Source organism: Bufo bufo, chromosome 5 (genome assembly GCF_905171765.1).
Source record: "Bufo bufo chromosome 5, aBufBuf1.1, whole genome shotgun sequence".
NCBI lineage: Eukaryota > Metazoa > Chordata > Amphibia > Anura > Bufonidae > Bufo > Bufo bufo.
In genome coordinates, this window is record NC_053393.1 from 246,242,398 (window position 1) to 246,262,911 (window position 20,514).

The 20,514-nt window shown below is 44.2% G+C and overlaps 1 protein-coding gene across 19 annotated transcripts in view; it reads right to left on the reverse strand.

Moving 5' to 3' along the window:
* LRRFIP2 (LRR binding FLII interacting protein 2) overlaps window positions 1-20,514 on the reverse strand; it is a 107,375-nt gene that overhangs the window by 39,039 nt on the left and 47,822 nt on the right. For 3 of the 19 annotated variants that reach the window (XM_040434175.1, XM_040434184.1, XM_040434170.1), the window contains 13 exons: window positions 19,473-19,523; window positions 16,155-16,196; window positions 12,635-12,697; window positions 11,150-11,224; window positions 10,673-10,720; window positions 9,071-9,115; window positions 8,627-8,674; window positions 8,447-8,527; window positions 6,031-6,093; window positions 5,137-5,241; window positions 2,781-2,825; window positions 1,165-1,293; window positions 596-667 (listed from right to left, as the gene is read on the reverse strand). In XM_040434175.1, coding sequence (XP_040290109.1) covers window positions 596-667; window positions 1,165-1,293; window positions 2,781-2,825; window positions 5,137-5,241; window positions 6,031-6,093; window positions 8,447-8,527; window positions 8,627-8,674; window positions 9,071-9,115; window positions 10,673-10,720; window positions 11,150-11,224; window positions 12,635-12,697; window positions 16,155-16,196; window positions 19,473-19,523 — 867 coding nt within the window. The remainder of the gene's footprint in view (window positions 1-595; window positions 668-1,164; window positions 1,294-2,780; window positions 2,826-5,136; window positions 5,242-6,030; window positions 6,094-8,446; window positions 8,528-8,626; window positions 8,675-9,070; window positions 9,116-10,672; window positions 10,721-11,149; window positions 11,225-12,634; window positions 12,698-16,154; window positions 16,197-19,472; window positions 19,524-20,514) is intronic. The other 16 variants (XM_040434188.1, XM_040434185.1, XM_040434189.1 and 13 more) reach the window with 14 other exon arrangements.

A 20,514-nucleotide genomic window follows, 5' to 3' on the forward strand; every position in this document is an offset into this window, starting at 1 on the left:
CTGCCTGTTCTAATAGCATGTACATGACCGCAGGCTGTTCGATAACACGGTGCACTACACATAACCATATGATTGGCACCTTACCGAATCGTTACCTGTGTGCACTTAGAATGCTATCATCGACTGCCTCATAGTTGGGAGGTGTGTGAGGGCACGTACAGCAACTGTGCAGTCTTGACTGGATCCTAGGGTTTTAACCTTGCATCAGTAACTACGCCCTTTTTCAATTATATATTTTGCTGTTAATGCGCCGAATTTCCTTGAAATTAATGAATTTGAAATCCATTTACATGAAGTGATAAAGTGTATTTGACAGTTTCTTTCTCCAGACAAGCAGGCACTACTGTACCCGTGCCCATCTAATTTAACACTTTATTTCTTCAAATAGTAAAATTATAAAAATAAAATGATAGAAATAATAAACTCTGCATAACTGGTATGTTATATATGGCGCATGCTCTGACATTTCACTTACTAAATAGTTATTAGTTAAGCCCTGCGCAGTCCGTTAAGAGCAGAAAGAAAGGTGCTCAATTTTTGCAATCCAAGAAGCATGCTGTTGAATGGGCAGTGAAAGGACTGGCCACCCTGATACCTTTAGTTCTTTTAGTCCCTGCATGTATCTCCCTTCTACATCTTGAATCTGGTCCTTAAGATCATAGATATCCTGCAGAAGACAGGCAATCAACCATACTATCAGACTGCAAAAAAGTTTTATAGAACACATAAAATGGCTGCGGAAAGCAACAAATAATTAAATGAAGGCATCAAACATGGACCTCTGAAAACAAAACAAGAGATTTCACACCATACAAAATCCAAAAATGCTCACAGTAGATCGTTAGGTCACTGACTGTGGCTCAATAAACACTGAAATGCTATTAAACCTTCAATTTCATGGTTCGCAACATACACCAAACTATGGCTGAAGAGATGTGTTCACAGTAGTTTGTTAGGTCAACTTCATGGTTCACAACATTCACCGGACTATGGCTGAAGGAACCCAAAATGTAAAAGTCTGCAAGGAAAGTGCTCACTATGGAAAAGGCCAATCTAGAAACATGTGCTGTGTCATTTTAGAAACACGTAACTGCACAAAGTCTTTTCCAAGAAGTGGGCTACACCTTGCTGATCTGGAAGGTACATGTACTTGAAATGTCTTACCCGTAGTTCACTTAGAGAAGCATCTGGATCTATTAAACTACTTGCATCTCCACTGCCTCTTCGAGAAGACGACCCGCTCAGTGGTGTAAACGTTCCCGGAAGTCCAGTGGTTGCATTACGAGACGATGGCTTCACAAACAGAAGAAATAGCAACATAGGTAAACATCAGACATTGTGGACTCCTCTGCACAAAACAAGTGCATGGCAGTATATGACAAGCGTGAGACCAGTGTATAGGCAAAATGACTGCCAACTAACTTCCTTATGGAGATTTTATGGTGTTAAAAAGTAAACTCTAAAAGTGGTTATCCAAGACCTATAATGCCCGGGCCACCCACACAAATAGTACTTGCCTAGCTTCCCAGCACCCATGTTGCTTCTGATGTTGGCACGGCTACGGCTGCATCTTTCCCCCTCGCGCGAATGAAAACATCTGGCGACCGGGGTGGTGGGCTGGGGGGATTCAGGGGCAGCCAATAGCAGGCCACGACGGGGACAAGCCTCCCTAGCATCGCAGCATGGTACTGGCTGTACCCCCCCCCAATGTTTTCATCCGCTCAATGGGGAGATGCAGCGGCGGCCATGCCGGTGTCAGGAGCAACACGGGTGCTGGGAAGCTAGATAAGTACTGTGTGAGGGGCCCGGGCATATGGGGAGACATTATAGGCCTTGGATATCCACTTTAAGTGAAGTAAACTAGCAAAGGGTTTGATTTACCATCTTAAATAACATCATTTATTATAATGTACATGATCCACATATCCTAGCATTCTCTGCATGTTCAGTGTCTATGAAGATTTCTTTGGGCCATGTTCTTTAGGCCTCATGCACACAAACGTATTTTATTTCAGTGTCCATTCTGTTTTTTTGCGGAGCGTATATAGAACCATTAATTTCAATGGGTCCACAAGCAAACGGAATGTCCGTTCCGCAAAAGAATAGAACATGTCCTATCATTGCCCGCATTACAGACAAGGATACTACTGTTCTATTAGGGGCCAGCTGTTCCCCAAAATACATACGGTCGTGTGCATGAGGCCTTAGTCTAGGTTAAACAAAACTTTCTACAAATACTGTAGAGACTGACAGCTTTTCATGCATGAATTTGTATAAAAGAAGAGTGGTCAATAACAGTATGTGAGTGGGGGGAGTAGGACAGTCTCTACGAGCATCAATTCTTAGAAAACCATATACTCCCGAGCATAGCAACCCTGCTCGATCCTAAGATGCCTGCATAGGAGACCTGGAAAACCAGCTTTAATAATGGTCCCTTTAATTAAAATACCCCTTAGAATTCATATAAAACTGTTGGCAATTCCCATAAATTTGGCAAACATGCTTGCCAGTTTCCTCTCTGCCCTTCCACTAACTTGCAGCACCAACATGTTTCAACGAAGCCCAATATAATTTTACCTCAAAAGAAATTAATGTGTGAAAAAGTTATTCTATCCTGCTAAAAATTTCTGCAAATAATACATAAGAATGAAAAACAAAGAAGAAAGAAAACAGTACAGCTTGTAAGATCTCCCACTAGGAAGGGCCATTGGTGCAGTCACTAACAAATACAGGGTTATAAAGAGGCATACAAACTATGTATGAGTGTATATTGTACCTACCCTGGAATAACCGTCAGAGTAATGCTTGTCACTTTTCTCATCCTGCTTTTAAACAGAGAAAACAGAAAACAGATCACTCAGTTACATGAACAGAACATTAGCGATGGAACTGCATTTAAAGAGGATTAATCATCTCTTGAAGCTCTTCAGGTAACAAGAAAGAGCAGACGGTGTAAACTTAGACTAAAACTTCACTACATTTATTAAAGTGGCTGGATGGCAAATCGGGAGCACCTTTATACCGTCTAGTCTAAGTTTATACCGCCTAATTGGTGGATTAGTGGACAAACTGTTGGTGCCCAATGTTGTATTATAAGATGCATTCCCTTGTTGGTGTAAAAAGTGTCTAAAAATGCCTAAAACACTTAATAAATGAGGTGCAAAACATGTACTACAGTTTGTGTGTGAAAATTGTGCCAAAATTCTGCAACATTTTCAAGAATAAATCTGCTCCAGTGTCTCCATCATCTCGTACATTATTCTGTTATAACAAAAGAAATGAACTTAACATAAAAGGCTTCATGCACACTTATGTATTTTGCGGTCCTTAAACACGGGATCCACAAAATACGAATACTGGCCTTGTGCATCCCGCAGTTTCCAGAGGAACTATTGTCAAAATGCCTGTTCTTGCCCACAAAACTGACAAGAACAGGACATGTTCTATTTTTTGGAGGGACAGACATGCAGATGTGTGTGCTGCCCGTAGTTTTTTGTGGCCCCCATTGAAATGAATGGGTCCGCATCCAATCCGCTGAAAAATAAAGTACAGTCCTGTGCATGCTTAAGACACATCTCAAGCTCCACAGTATTCAGTACAATCACATATTGGTTAAATTGGACATAAAATTGTAAGCATCAGAAGGCGTTACGTTTTGTTAACATGGTATCGCAAACCTAGACGGTAAAAAACTTCTACTGAAACTGTGAGATATAATAGTCACGAGAAATCTCCTGAGAATGAATACGTATGATCCAGAAGACTCTGGGTTGGATAAGATCATGCTCACACTTGTTTATCGGTTATTGGTGAAAATTTGTTCAGTAAAATACAATACTGTAATGGTTTCTGCTAGTACACAAAACTTGACGATCAGCGATCGTTTAATTATTGTTATTTGCGCATTTATTACACTTGTCAGGGTGATTGCAGAAGACCACATTTTAACTTAACAGGGGTTATCTCCAGGAAATAATAATGATGACCCACCTATCTTCAGGACAGGTTTTATCACACCGGCGGGCATCCGAACCCCAGAACCTCTGCTGATCAGCTGTTTCTGGTGAGCACTGTGGACTCCCTGCAGCTTACCAAGCACAGCGCCGCACATAGTATAGTGGCAGTGCTTAGTATTGCTGCTCAGCCACATTGGCGTCAAGGGGGCTGAGCTGCAACTAGGCCACGCGACCGACGAACGGTGCTGGCCTCTTCTAACAGCTGATCATGGGGGTCCTGGACTCCCGGCAATCTGATATTGATGACGTATCCTGAAGGTAGGTCATCAATATCATTTCCAGGATAAACCCTTTAAAACTCGTATTATTTTAAAGGGAACCTGTCACTAGATCAAGCAGCATAAACCTGGTGAAAGATCCCCTTTAGGCTACTTTCACACTTGCGGCAGAGAGACCCGGCAAGCAGTTCCGTCGCCGGAACTGCCTGCCGGATCAGGCAAAATGTATGCTAACTGATGGCATTAGTAAGACTGATCAGGATCCTGATCAGTCTTAAAAATGCCTGATCAGTCGAAAAAATGCATTGAAATGCCGGATCCGTCTTTCCGGTGTCATCCTGCAAAAACGGATCCGGCATTTATTTTTTCACCTTTTTTTCAGTCTGCGCATGCGCATACCGGAAGGACGGATCCGGCATTCCGGTATTCTGAATGCCGGATCCGGCACTAATACATTCCTATGGGAAAAAATGCCTGATCCGGCATTCAGGCAAGTCTTCAGTCTTTTTAGCCGGAGATAAAACCGTAGCATGCTACGGTTTTCTCTTTTGCCTGATCAGTCAAAACGACTGAACTGAAGACATCCTGATGCAAACTGAACGGATTACTCTCCATTCAGAATGCATGGGGACATACCTGATCAGTTCTTTTCCGGTATAGAGCCCCTGTGACGGAACTCTATGCCGGAAAAGAACAACGCAAGTGTGAAAGTAGCCTTAGGTGACACTTTAAACTCCTGTTAGTCACATTTCATACATATTTAGCACCACAAACATAATAAGGATGAAAATAAGAATAATCATATTTTACTTGCTCATACTCAACACAAACAGGTTAGGGCGGGATGGGGGAAACATTATTCAATGCACACAGCAGTTTACGAAACATGCATTACAACTCACATTATTCAGATCGGGGAGGCTGATATCAGACACAATACTTCCCCTACGATTGGAGCGACTAAAGTAATCCGCTGCAGATTCGCTCTGGTCAGAAAAGTCTGATAACTTGGAAGACACGCAGGAAAACATAAAGCCACTCACGAGAAGTGCATAGATCAGAAATAATCAGTATACTAGTATAGTGTCTGTAGAAGTACTACCACTTAGTGCCACAACCCTCTGCCTGGCACTGAATGTTAACACTGGGATTACACTGACAAAAACTAATAACTTAAAGGTAAAATCAATAGTAGTGAAAATAGTAATAACCAGTAATACAGTGAGAACATACATACTATGGTCAAACATAAAAATATACCTTGTAAATATACACAGTGATGTACGGAGGGAGGGGTTCTGCAGCAGCAGGGTGGAATATAAAGGGGTTCTTCAGCAAAGCACCTGGAGGTATGCACCACAACTGCTGCAGAAGCCCAAAAAGAGAAGGGGAAGCGAGAGGTACATCAGCGCGGTCATAAAGTATGAAATATGCTTTTAATCTATTTACTGTACATAACCACAACAGTCCGAACCCACCACTTGGAGGGATTACTTACAAAAAAGTGAATGAATCTTCTCCAAGTGACAAAGAGAATTGGGTATTGTTGCGAACTGTCAGCTCCATTGATTGAGGTACGTATCAAAGAAAAGTAACTCATCTGTGATGCACACTGGTCTCAATGTGGCCACTTTTCTTAATCATAATGAATCACAAATAGCATTTAGAAGAGCGGCTAACATCCCAGGAAAAGAACTCCCACATCCATGGCTTTCAAATTGTGCCAATATAAATAAAACGGGAAGTGTAAAACTCCTAAAGAGCGTGAAAAACCACACGCATGCAACTGAGCTCACCACGCTATCCCTGCGTCCCCGTCCAGCACTATAAGAGGACACGGATCCCTCATCGTCTGTAGACTACAGAGAAGGCACATAACGAAATGCAGCAAGTGAACAAGTGTTGCTACCAAAAAGCAATGGCCATAATGTTCTATAATAGTTCATCACTGGTTTTCTAGCGTTCTCCTGGTTGGATGCTACAGCCGTCATTTAAAGCACTGGGGGTTAGGCTATGCGGCGGCGCTATGAAAAGAGTCGAAAGCTCGCCCATGACCTTATTTTTGATGGCCTATCCCCACTAATATCTGATGAGGGGGTGTCCGACACATGCACCCCCAACAGCTCCAGCTCCATCCATTGTGTGTAGAGGACGGAGCCGGTTCCTGTGACAATTCACTACAGTAACTGACATATAATGGACAGAGCTGTAGCCACTGGAGACACTGCGTGGAGCGCAGGAGGGACACGGATGTAACCAGAGTAAATTACAGGAAACTGCTAGAACCTTTATTTTCTTTTTACATTACAAATGTGCCTTTGTGGGCATATAGAGTAAAATATGGTTCATAAAACGCTGAGCAATCAGAAGGTATTAGTGAAATTGCCAACAGTGCTTTCCACCTATTACAGGGCATTATGTAAGGTTACTTTCACACTAGCGTTCGGGTGTCCGCTCGTGCGCACCGTTTGAAGGGGCTCACGAGCGGCCCCGAACGCATCCGTCTGGCCCTAATGCATTCTCAGTGGAGGCGGATCCACTGAGAATGCATCCGCCTGCCAGCGCTCAGCCTCCGCTCCGCTCAGTGAGCGGACACCTGAACGCTGCTTGCAGCGTTCGGGTGTCCGCCTGGCCGTGCGGAGGCGAGCGGATCCGTCCAGACTTATAATGGAAGTCAATGGGGACGGATCCGCTTGAAGATGGCACTATATGGCTCAATCTTCAAGCGGATCCGTTCCGCATTGACCTTCAATGTAAAGTCTGAACGGATCCGTTCAGGCTACTTTCACACTTAGAAATTTTTTTAAGTTATAATGCAGACGGATCCGTTCTGAACGGATGCAAACGTCTGCATTATAGGAGCGGATCCGTCTGATGAAACATCAGACGGACCCGCTCCGAACGCTAGTGTGAAAGTAGCCTTAGATGAAATATCATAGAAACAGAAGAATTAGTATTTCAAGTCCTATGCCATTCATTTAAAGGGATTTTCTCATGAGTAAATATTAATTTACTATAATACATATGGTTTCATACACGTTTATGGCGCCCCCTTAAGTTCTTCTGGTTCTTTCTCAGTGCATCCAGGTAACTAGCGAGAAGACTTCTTCTAGTACACTGATCCTTGGCTGGCCTGCACAATAGCAGGAATCACCACCAAAGTACAAGAGGATCCAGGCGCTCTGACTGTTACTGAGCATGTGTGACCACCTGTACTGGACACACTGGGGCACATTTACAAACGTTTTCAGGCATTTTTCTCTGCTCTTTTTAAAAGGGCCGAGCTTAGTAGATGGGGGGCAGCCAACACAACTAATGCCAGAAAACAGGTGTCATTTTTAGCTGAAATCTATGACTAGCTTTCAGTTTTTGGTGCAGGAAAGATGTGACAAGTTTATTGAAAGGCACGCACCTCTTAATAATTTTGGCCTCATGCACACAAACGTATATTCTTTCAGTGTCCGACCATATACGGAAACATTCATTTCAATGGGTCCGCAAAAAAACCTGAAGTTACTCTGTGCATTCCATTTCCGTATTTTCGCTCCGCAAAAAAATAGAACATGTCCTATTATTGTCCGCATTATGGACAAAGATGGGACTGTTCTATTAGGGTCCAGCTGTTCCGTTCCGCAAAATACAAAATGCACACGGATGTCATCCGTATTCTTTGCGGACTGCAACATACATACAGTTGTGTGCATGAGGCCTTAGGGTCCATTCACACGTCCGCAACATGCGGACCGCACATGGCCGGCACTATAATAGAAATGCCTTTTCTTGTCTGTGTTCTGTTTTTGCAGGGCCGCGGAACTGAAGTGCGGATGCGGACAGCACACTGTGTGCTCTCCGCATCTTTTGCGGCCCCATTGAAAATGAATGAGTTCGCACCTATTCCGCAAAATTGCTGAACGGATGAGCACTTATTTTGTGGACGTGTGAATGAACCCTTACTTTGGCAGACTTTTTACAAAAACTGGTGTCTTTAGTTAATGTGTCTTATTATGTAGACATCCTGAGAGGGAATAGAAGAATTCACCAGGGGGGATGCTGTTTTTTTTTTATTTTTTATTTATATATATATATATATATATATATATATATATATATATATATATATATAAATAATTCCAATTGAAAATGTATTATATTTTGTGTAATCTAGATTCATTTGTGGAAAACCCCTTTAAATGATTGGGACTGCGTACACACACATGCAGCAGGAGAGCTCACCACAGGACTGCTTCTTGTCGAGCTGGCTCTAGACGAACGGTAGCTACACTCAGACGGCTGCTGATCATATTAGTACAAAAAATAGAATCAGTAGATGAAGACGGCCTCTGTTCAAGGCCTTCAAAGAAGAATACAAGCTACAAGAAAGCAGAGACTTACAGTTCTGGAAGCGTACGAGTTAGTAACGCCATCTTTATAGAGGGAGGTCTAAGAAAGAAAATACAGGAGGAAGAGGTCCACTATAATCTTAGTCATTTTTAGATGCTGAACTATATAATAAGACAGTTTGTCATCCAAAGTCCATTCCCCATAGCAATCATAAGACTGTAATCTTGAAGTCACTCATTTACTCTTCATCCTTGTGTGTATTGACTTGTCCAAAGCTATCTTCAAGACATGCTTTCCAATGACTTATACAAGCAGGCGTCTAGCAACTACTTTACCTGATGATCGATAATTATCTGGTTTAATAAAGATTATAATAAGCAAAGCAGCAACACAAACACAACTCAACTCCCAAGCAGCCAAAGTACTTTCTCCTACAAAAAAAAAAAGCTAAATTTCATTTCACAAGATTGTATCAAGCAGACTGCAAATACGAACCGAGCTGGCACTTCGAGCCAAACTAGTGCTTAGCTTTGGAGAAGTCTGCAAACAAAACATTTAGTATTAAGGGTCTGAGATTTTACAACTGAACACTTTAGCCAAACTCGGAAAAATCTCAACACTGACATGGCATGCGTGTCTGGCTGATGCAACGTCTGAATAGATTTTATTCAGGTCATTTGCATTCTTTATCTAATTTAATCTGATGTCCACTGCACTTCAGGGGGCTCAGCTATGCTGTTGGAGATGCCAGCAGAGCTGTAGATGAAGTTCTGGACTACACAATGTAGACATCTGTATGTAAACTAGACCACTATAGTTTTCCTCAAGTGTGAGCTTGTTTTCCTTAGGACAACAGATGTCCAATACTAATGGTGTCTGTCTCTCTCCATACCCCAAAGGAAGTTTGGTTATGCTTTGATGTTTTGTATCACCCATATACTGTGTGGTGGCCAACTCTCCCTTGGGAATACTATACCCCTTTTTGGGATTTTGGGAAGGTCCTATGAACCCCAATGGTCCTGAGTAAGGGTTCCTAGTGCACCATTATCAAAAGCAAGTTACCCACTTATCTATGGCAAAAATAAAATAACACAGGATGCTGTTTTTGCGCATTCTATATCTTCAGTTGAAGTCTACTAGCCTGATGCATGGCCAGCCAAACACATAAGGAAACAGGAGACCTCTGTTATTTTTAACCTTTTTTTTTAAACTTTTTATTTAATACCTATTTACCGCCTTAGGGGCTAGAACCTGGGATCTTTCATCCCTTGTCCTATTCACCCTGATAGAGCTCTGTGCACACAGCAGCAGGGAGCCAGCCGACTATGGCAGCCAGGGCTTCAATAGCGTCCTGGCTGCCATGGTAACCGATCGGAGCCCCAGGCTTACACTGCTGGGGCTCCGATCGGAACTGCCACTGCCACCAATGATAATACTTGGGGGATGGGGGGTTAGGGGCGCACTGCACCACCAATGATAATACTTGGGGGGGGGGGGGGGGGGTTTGAAGGCGCACTGCACCACCAATGATTATAGTGCCGCACCTGAGGGGTTAATAGCGGCGTATCGCAGCGCGCAGTCATAGAGGCTGGGTGCCGGGTATGGGATATGTCCGGCACCCGCTACCTGTGTTTGTATTAAGCATAAACAATATTCATTGGTGGCGCAGTGGCCATAGCCCCTCCCCTCCTCCTCCCTGCTATCAGCCCATTGGTGGCAGCTGCAGCAGCGGTACAGGGGGGAGGGACTGCCTCCTTCTCCCCTGTGTTGTTGAGAACATGGCACGCGCTGAGAGCAGCGCCTGCCATGTCAGTTTGTGAAAGCGGCAGAGCAGTGGCGGGTCTAGGCGCAAATGGCGACAAGACTACAAAGTCTTGTCGTCATTTAGCAATTCTAGGTCGCATTTGCGACCATTTTGGTCGCCATCTGGAGCCCTGGTTTGGCTGAATTACATCTATGTGTATGACCAACTTTAGCTTTGGGAAAAACATTTTAAAGTTGGACAACCACTCTTCGGTCCTACACGAGGGTACAATGAGTTTGCAGTTAACTGGAAGAAGTCTCTCTGAAAATGGTATCCTTGCATTTTATACTAACCCTGGAAATCCTGGAAACGGCAATAGGGTCACTGTACAGAGAAGAGGACTAAATGGGAAAAATATTTAGAGGATATATCAAAGAATGTCCACAGTAACGTTGCATGCCATACTTTTACACTCTACCACACAGCAATTCTGCTTGCATGACATTAGAGGCTTTTGTTTGTGATATTGTGTTAGTTATGTCTAACTTTCATACAGGACACGATATTGGCAGGTAAAAGAAAAGCACAAAGTACATAACTAGTTTGTTAGCATCTACTTAATCTGATGCATGCCAGTGCTGGAAAAAAGAGGTTTTGCAATGGTTTATATGAAGCAGCCCCACTTCAAGGAGAAGCAATCCCTGTATTTCCTGTGTCCAGTCATCTGGCTGTAACAGCTTCCTCCTGCTTTAACATCTGCAGGCCTTGTATGGCAATCTATATGCTAACATGCCAGCAAAGCAGACCTCACAATCACTAATACAACAGACCCGTGTGTGGTAGGTGGAGGTGGGCTTGGTATACTTAAGGCTGCTATAGTTTCTCTGGTCATGATAAAGTCCACTCTGGAAGAAGCAGAAAACCTATTAGCAACCACAGAAAGTATTTTCTCATTTAGCAGAATTCACACAATGATGTTATAGTTGTATGTGCCGGCTAGGTCTGGCATTGCTGGCCCAGATATGGAAGGCAACCTTCAAGTGGATGCAAATGATAGCATCTTCATACAGAAATATCTGCCATTAAAATTAGCAACAGTCCAGATGACAAACTATTTATTGCCCTCTGGAAGCAAAGACTTTAATATCACATCGCAGGCATAATTACAACCCATCTCATGCCCCTTCTCATGAAACCACGCCACCTTTTAGCTAAGTCAAACAGAACATAAAAAGTGTCTAAAACAATAGATAAATGCAAAGCATGTCCACCAAAGAGCTGGCACATATCCAATAATAAATCAGCTAGAGAAAAGACAAAAGGATGAATTTGGCCTGCCTTTGCCATATATACGCTGGCAGCTTTCAAACACCCCTTTCAGCCAAAGGAGGCCAATAGTCCTTTGGGATGGTATATCTTTCTTCATCTGTCTACTCTATTATCCATAGATAGTGCAAAAAAAATGTATAGTGAGCGGTATATATACTGTATATATTTTTTTAACTGATGACCTATTCTCTGGATAGGTTATCAGTATCTGATCAGTGGTGGTCCTACACCGAGGACCCTCACTGATCAGCCCCAACACTGACAGTAGCACTGCAGCCTTCTCTCAGCCTTTCCTAGGCCACGTGATGACACGTTCATCGGTCACGTGGCCTAGGAGCAGATCAGCCTCATAGAAGTGAATGGGGCTAAGCACAGCCGCTACACAATGCACGGTGCAGTGCTTGGTGAGCAAGGAGAAGGCCGCAGCACTACTACAAGCTCAAACAGCTAATCAGTGGGGTCCCAGGTATCGGACCCCAACCAATCAGATACTGATAACTTATCCACATGATAGGTTTTCAGTAAAAAAAAAAGTCTGGGATCCCATGGATAACATATGCTAAATTATGGATAAACAGTGGCATATGAGAGAGGCATCCTGCTGACATATACTTCAAACGCAGTGTAAATACATCCATAGATAAATACAGTGCACATGGACACGTTTTTTTGAACATTTGTATGCCGATTTTTCAATTACACACTGAAATCTTCCCCAGTTTGTTTCCACCCAATGAAGTAAGACACTTTGCTCATTCTGACATAAGGAAATGTCCAGAAACAAAGTAGCTAACATCAGAATTAGCTATGCAAAGGAAGAAGCATTTATCTGGATGCAGTGTATCCCCCGATATACAAAATGTGCTATACTCCCCTCTGACATACAAAGGTATGCTACCATTACTTGCCATCAATTGATCTACTAAATGAAGGGTAGGCATGGTTGGCGCCGATATCGAACCATTGTTAGTGAGTTCTGTACTAACCAGTAAGTCTTTACTGGATACAGAGGATTTGTTCTGGCTTCCATAAGAGTTGTAGGAATGACTCTGTAAAAAAATCATTGTTTCTGACTCAACACATTATAAGGTTTCCCTCAAACATCACATAATTCCCTGACATGCATCTAGTAGATGTGCTTTGTGTAAGGCAATGATAGTATAGACCAGGGGACGGCAACCTTTTTCAGATGGAGTGCCGAAAGTCATAACACAAACTGCATGTGACAAAAAACATCTAATCAGTTTATCTTGCCACTCAATGCGACCCTTGTTCCTGAATTTCTTTGCAAAGACGATCCAGCTTTAGTTCATATGATAAGACTTTTAGGTCCCTCTGGCAGTCACATGTAGGCTCACTATCCTCCACACCCCCTCAAGTTGTCAGAAGGTTGTTCCCCATCCCTCCCAGCAATAACATGTAGGCTCACTATCCTCCACACCCCCTCAAGTTGTCAGAAGGTTGTTCCCCATCCCTCCCAGCAATAACATGTAGGCTCACTATCCTCCACACCCCCTCAAGTTGTCAGAAGGTTGTTCCCCATCCCTCCCAGCAATAACATGTAGGCTCACTATCCTCCACACCCCCTCAAGTTGTCAGAAGGTTGTTCCCCATCCCTCCCAGCAATAACATGTAGGCTCACTATCCTCCACACCCCCTCAAGTTGTCAGAAGCTTGCTGCCAATCCCCCCTCAGCAATAACATGTAGGCTCACTATCCTCCACACACCACCTAAAGTTGTCAGAAGCTTGTTCCCCATCCCTCCCAGCAATAACATGTAGGCTCACTATCCTCCACACCGCCCAAAGTTGTCAGAAGCTTGTTCCTCATCCCTCCCAGCAATCACATGTAGGCTCACTATCCTCCCCCCCCCCCCAAAGTTGTCAGAAGCTTGCTGCCCATCCCCCCTCAGCAATAACATGTAGGCTCACTATCCTCCACACACCCCAAAGTTGTCAGAAGCTTGTTCCCCATCCATCCCAGCAATCACATGTAGGCTCACTATCCTCCACACACCACCTAAAGTTGTCAGAAGCTTGTTACCCATTCCTCCCAGCAATAACATGTAGTCTCACTATCCTCCACCCCCCCCCAAAGTTGTCAGAAGCTTGCTGCCCATCCCCTCTCAGCAATAACATGTAGGCTCACTATCCTCCACACACCCCAAAGTTATCAGAAGCTTGTTACCCATCCCTCCCAGCAATCACATGTAGGCTCACTATCCTCCACCCCCCCCCCCCCCCCCCCAAAGTTGTCAGAAGCTTGTTCCCCATCCCTCCCAGCAATCACATGTAGACTCACTATCCTCCACACACCCCAAAGTTATCAGAAGCTTGTTCCCCATCCCTCCCAGCAATCACATGTAGGCTCACTATCCTCCACACCCCCCAAAGTTATCAGAAGCTTGTTCCCATCCCTCCCAGCAATCACATGTAGGCTCACTATCCTCCACACACCCCAAAGTTGTCAGAAGCGTGTTCCCCATCCCTCCCAGCAATCACATGTAGGCTCACTATCCTCCACACCCCCTAAAGTTGTCAGAAGCTTGTTCCCCATCCCTCCCAGCAATCACATGTAGGCTCACTATCCTCCACACCTCCTAAAGTTGTCAGGAGCTTGTTACCCATCCCTCCCAGCAATCACATGTAGGCTCACTATCCTCCACACCTCCTAAAGTTGTCAGGAGCTTGTTACCCATCCCTCCCAGCAATCACATGTAGGCTCACTATCCTCCACACCTCCTAAAGTTGTCAGGAGCTTGTTACCCATCCCTCCCAGCAATCACATGTAGGCTCACTATCCTCCACACCTCCTAAAGTTGTCAGGAGCTTGTTACCCATCCCTCCCAGCAATCACATGTAGGCTCACTATCCTCCACACCTCCTAAAGTTGTCAGAAGCTTGTTCCCCATCCCTCCCAGCAATCACATGTAGGCTCACTATCCTCCAACCCCCCCCCCCCCCCCCCAAAGTTGTCAGAAGCTTGTCCCCCCATTTTCCCTAGCAGTTACATGCAGGCTCACCATCCTCCACCCCCCAAAGTTGTCAGAGGCTTGCTTCACATTGTCCCCCCATAACCCCCAGCAGTCACAAAGCTTCTACCATTCCCCAAGCTTCCTATCAACCTTCCATCTGATCTGACTGCCCCATCACACCATCCCCTGCTGTCACCTATGCCACTACTACTCCTAACCCTCTGCTGCCACCTGTGCCACTACTACTCCTAACCCTCTGCTGCCACCTGTGCCACTACTACTCCTAACCCTCTGCTGTCACCTGTGCCACTACTACTCCTAACCCTCTGCTGTCACCTGTGCCACTACTACTCCTAACCCTCTGCTGTCACCTGTGCCACTACTACTCCTAACCCTCTGCTGTCACCTGTGCCACTACTACTCCTAACCCTCTGCTGTCACCTGTGCCACTACTACTCCTAACCCTCTGCTGTCACCTGTGCCACTACTACTCCTAACCCTCTGCTGTCACCTGTGCCACTACTACTCCTAACCCTCTGCTGTCACCTGTGCCACTACTACTCCTAACCCTCTGCTGTGACCTGTGCCACTACTACTCCTAACCCTCTGCTGTGACCTATGCCACTACTACTCCTAACCCTCTGCTGTGACCTATGCCACTACTACTCCTAACCCTCTGCTGTGACCTATGCCACTACTACTCCTAACCCTCTGCTGTGACCTATGCCACTACTACTCCTGCAACAAGCAAAACATATGCGTCTGCCATGGATTTCTGGGAGTCGTAGTTTCCCAGGCGGCAGTGCCCTCCAGTCACACACACCGGATGACAGTCCGCTTCCAGACTGCACATGTGGGCTCAAGTCACTAACAGGAAGTTCCAAAGGGAGACAAACACACATCCTGCTGCACGGGAACCAATGTCAGTCAGAACGGCCCCCTGGAAACAACATACGGTTTCTCTAGTTCCGCGGCCAGGAGTTCCTAGTGGAGTCTGGTAGCTGGTTGGCACTGTAGTAAGCATGTGGGGCGGGCCTAGTAGACACACCCTGTGTAGCAAGTCTGAATTTAAAAAAATTAAAGGTGCAGTGCGTTTCGGTGTCAAATATGGCCTGCGTCCTATCTCTGGCACGCGTCCTGGGGGTTGCCAACCCCTGGTATAGACTGATTGTGGTAGGTCAGATGTAGGTACTCATCTATAACACAAAGTACCCTCTGACTAGGGGTAGGTGCAATTTGAAGAGAATCAGATGCAATAATTCAGACACAGCAATCTTGAAGCTAATATGTAAAAACTGCCATTTAAATTACTAAGGACACTACAAGCTGGACAGACATGAACTCCTTTTTATAATAAGAATCCACCCCCGCACAAAAAATAAAATAAAAAAATGGACGGAAATAACCAGATAAAAACACATGCTGCACATTATATATTATATATATATATATATATATCAGTTAGTAAAGAGAGACCACTATGTAAAATGTTAACGGTAAGGCTGATGTCACACTGTGGTCTCATTACGTACGGGGAGGGCACTTCTCCTGGATAAATCCTTTGTCAAATCATACTGAAATCCAAATAAGAAAGGGGGAAAGATGTAAGAAAATCATAAAAAGAACACAAAAAGAGAACAGCAGTAATTACATGAAAATAATCTGATACGTGGTAAGTTATGGCATTCTAAGGAGTGTGAACCAGAGACTCAAATTGTATTTTCTTTTCTTCTAAACACTAGAATCTGGCTGCATTTTAGCACAACAGCCCATGGACTATATACCGGTAATATCGGAGGGTCGGGGACCACATCGGAGGTGGAAGTTTGCCTTTTATTGTATAAAGCTGGCATTCATATGGTCACGTACTGGGCTATAGTGAAAGAATCAATCAGGCAGAGAACAGAAGCAAGCTAAGGGCTCGCTCTAAAATCATGTCCGTCTCATTAACAATACTGGCACAGATGTACAACTGGCCAGAAACAGAGAGAACAGGAAACCCAAAACAGGACACACCCTGTTATCCGTCATCCACCACAAGCAAATGGATATGAGTAAGCACTGGCACAAAGCTGCTGATCTGCCTCATGAGTCAGTAAAAAGGCTCCTATTATAGTTTTAATTGAAGGGATTGCCTCCCCCTCCGAAGCTTCACATCAGCGCCATTTATCCACATTTTTCTGCAGCACAGAACCAGATAAATACTCAGAAGTCTGAAATCACACATGCAGGTTTTGTGGCATATCCCCAGTATATGCCATAAATGTCCGATAGGTGTGGGTCCCCCGACTATAATCTTGCGGCTGCTGTGAATGGAGGGGTGGTCGCGCATGCACAACTCTTTCCATTCACTCCTATGAGAGTTCCATGTGTAGGCATAAAGCTGCATGTGTGATTCCAGCGTACAGTGCAGCTCTGCCCATTACCACCTAATGTACATGGAAAGTACAGTACCGTTTAGACACTGCCTGGGTGAAAAAAATGGTTTTATTAAATTTCAGCCTCTAGGCTATTAACAGTTAAAAAGCAGTGTGCCATTCAATTAGGCCTCACAACCTTTTTTTTGGCCCGCATCCAAGGTACCACTTGGAACCAAAGTTTGGTAAAAGGTTTTTTACAGTATAAATTAATTTCGGAAGATATTACCCGAAGTCTCGCGAGACATCACGAAGTAATAACTTCGGCTCATAGGAGCCAATACATTCTAATACTGTACAGAGGTTTTTTGTGCAAATCGACTTCAGAGGTTTCATCCGATGTTGATTCGCTCATCCCTAGTTATGACCACCCTGAAAACCATCAGCAGTGGCCGTGCTTGCACAGTCTATGCGAGATCCCACGGTCCTGGTTACCAGAGAGGCTGATTTTTCCTATAGTGTGCAAGCATGACCACCACTGATGGATTGCAGAGTGGTCTATAACCATGGAAACGAGCAGTGTCTAATGTGATGGAAAAATGAATCCGGCCAGCAAAGGAAGCGATATGGATAATAACAGAACATTAGTAAGTGGCTTGTATTAACTTTCTCTACATGACAAATGCTATTTGCTGAAGTGAGACAACACATTTAGGGTTCATGCACACGACCGCGTGCTGGCCGGGCCTGTGCTGTGGACCGCAAATTGCAGTCCGCAATGCACAGGCACCGACCGTGGGTCAGACGCATGTGGATCGTGGACCCATTCATTTGAATGGGGTCCGCCATCTGCACACGACGGACTGCACCGCAAAAAAGTAGTGCATGCACTACTTTTTTGCGGTGCGAAGGCATGGACAGAAAACCAACAGAAGCACTCCGTAGGGCTTCCGATCCGTGCCTCCGTTCCGCATCTCCGTGATTGCGGACCCCCTGTATGCGAGCCGGGCAACGGCTGTGTGCATGAGTACTTAAGGAAAGAGTCAGGGTCTGTTAAGGGAAAAACTGATGGTTCTGCATGGAAGTTTAATCAGTCTTGACTGAAAATGCGTTCAGTATTCCGGTTTTTCCATGCGGATCAGTTTTTGATGCAACCATCAGTGAAAAATGCATTGCATCTGGAATACATCCGGATGCCTTGCATTTTTCATGCCAGCCCCATTAATTTTGCATGTGAAAAACACAATATAGAACATGCTGTGATTTTTCTTGAGTGCAGAGATGATCAGTTTTAAACGACTCTCATGTATACAGACCCATGGAAACCTCATCACATCCAGATGGAAAACACGCTCCTGTGAAAAAGGCCTAACACTTCTGTCTTGAGGTGTTACTCTACTTTCTATACCCCCCCCCCCCCCCCCTTTTTACTGGAGTGAGATTGAGACAAGATTTCTAACTTAAATCAGAGCTACAGGCTAATCATATCCATTTTTCCACCTTTTACAACTGGGATGCACTACTATAAGGAAAAAAAAGTTGCACAGCCTTAGTCTACTTTCACACTGGCGTTTTGGCTTTCCGTTTGTGAGCTCCGTTAGGATCTCGCATTAGGATCAGTTTGGCCCTAATGCATTCTGAATGGAAAAGGATCCGCTCAGAATGCATCAGTTTGCCTCCGTTCAATCACCATTTCGCTCTTGAGGCGGACACCAAAACTCTGCAGGCAGCGTTTTGCTGTCCGCTTGACGAAACTGAGCCATACGGATCCGACAGTAGAAAACGGATCCGTCTCCTATTGACATTCAATGGAGTTCATGACGGATCCGTCTTTGCTATGTTACAGATAATACAAACGGATCTGTTCATGACGGATGCATGCGGTTGTATTATTGTAACGGATCAGTTTTTGCAGATCCATGACGGATCCACCCAAAACGCCAGTGTGAAAGTAGCCTTATTTTGCATCTTTTTGAAGCCAGAAATCTAGAGTAAAGGGCTTGATCAATTTCCTCCAATGTATCAGTTTATTTCTATTGCACATCAATGGTGTTTTCCCACTAAAGTGTACAGCAAGAATATTAATATGAGAGCACACCAATATTACCAGGATGAGAGCGTTTCCGCAGGCTCACCATTTCTCCTCTGCTGCCCCTCCAATGCCGACTTTTAGCAAAAGTTGGTATAGGCAATATGTTGATACGTTAGCACTGTTTCATCCATCACCAATGCAGACAGTGCCCGTATACAGCGTGTCCAGTGCCCACTTTCTATTAACTGAATCACTCCAACTTGTGCAGGAAGCGATTTGGGCAGTAGAAGAGCACTGGGGAGTTGCTGATAGCACCATTTCCTTATATACAAGCAAAGGCTTACTAAAAGTAAACTGTAAAACCGTAAGTTGCACATGTAGCAGAGCGGCTTCAGCTTTATTACAGCAATACTCAAAATCTATGTAATCTCTGCCTCCCACAAAATCACGTGTTTACATACAGATGAGCCGTGTCTGCTTGACTTCGAAGATCTATCCTTCAGTATATCAGACTTCATATGGACATGGAGGAGAATAAAGGGTAAAATAAATATGAAAAATAGTGAAATACAGTGAAATGAACTGAACACATACAGTCCAGAAGTGTTAAATATGGGCACACCACAAGAAAGACATATCGATAGATTTATATATACACTCCATTTTATTACTCCTTCACATGGTAGTGCGTGTGTTATTGCGCTACTACAACATGCATATCATCATAACATATCTGCTCGTAACAAAGAAGGCAGAAGTCTAAGGCCTCTTTCACATGGGCGTGTCCGGATTAGGTCCGGATGCGTCCCGGGCATTGCGGCAAACTCGAGCGAGTAGGTACGCAATTGCAGTCAGTTTTGACTGCGATTGCGTTCCGATGTTCAGTTTTTATCGCGCGGGTGCAATTTGTTTTGCACGCGCGTGATAAAAAAACCGACTGTGGTATCCAGACCCGAACTTCTTCACAGAAGTTCAGGTTTGGGTTAGTTGTAGTGTAGATTGTATTATTACCCCTTATAACATGGTTATAAGGGAAAATAATAGCATTCTGAATACAGAATGCATAGTACAATAGGGCTGGAGGGGTTAAAAAAAAATAAAAAAAAATAAATAATAATTTAACTCGCCTTAATCAACTTGTTCGCGCAGCCGGCATCTCTTCTGTCTTCATCTGTGAGCAATAGGACTTTGATGACGTCACTGCGTTCATCACGTGGTCCATCACATGATCCATCACTATGTTGATGGCTCATGTGATGAGCGTAGTGACGTCATCAAAGGTCCTATTGCTCACAGATGAAGACAGAAGAGATGCCGGCTGCGCGAACAAGTGGATTAAGGCGAGTTAAATTATTTTTTTATTTTTTTTAATCCCTCCAGCCCTATTGTACTATGCATTCTGTATTCAGAATGCTATTATTTTCCCTTATAACCATGTTATAAGGGGAAATAATAATGATCGGGTCCCCATCCCGATCGTCACCTAGCAACCGTGCGTGAAAA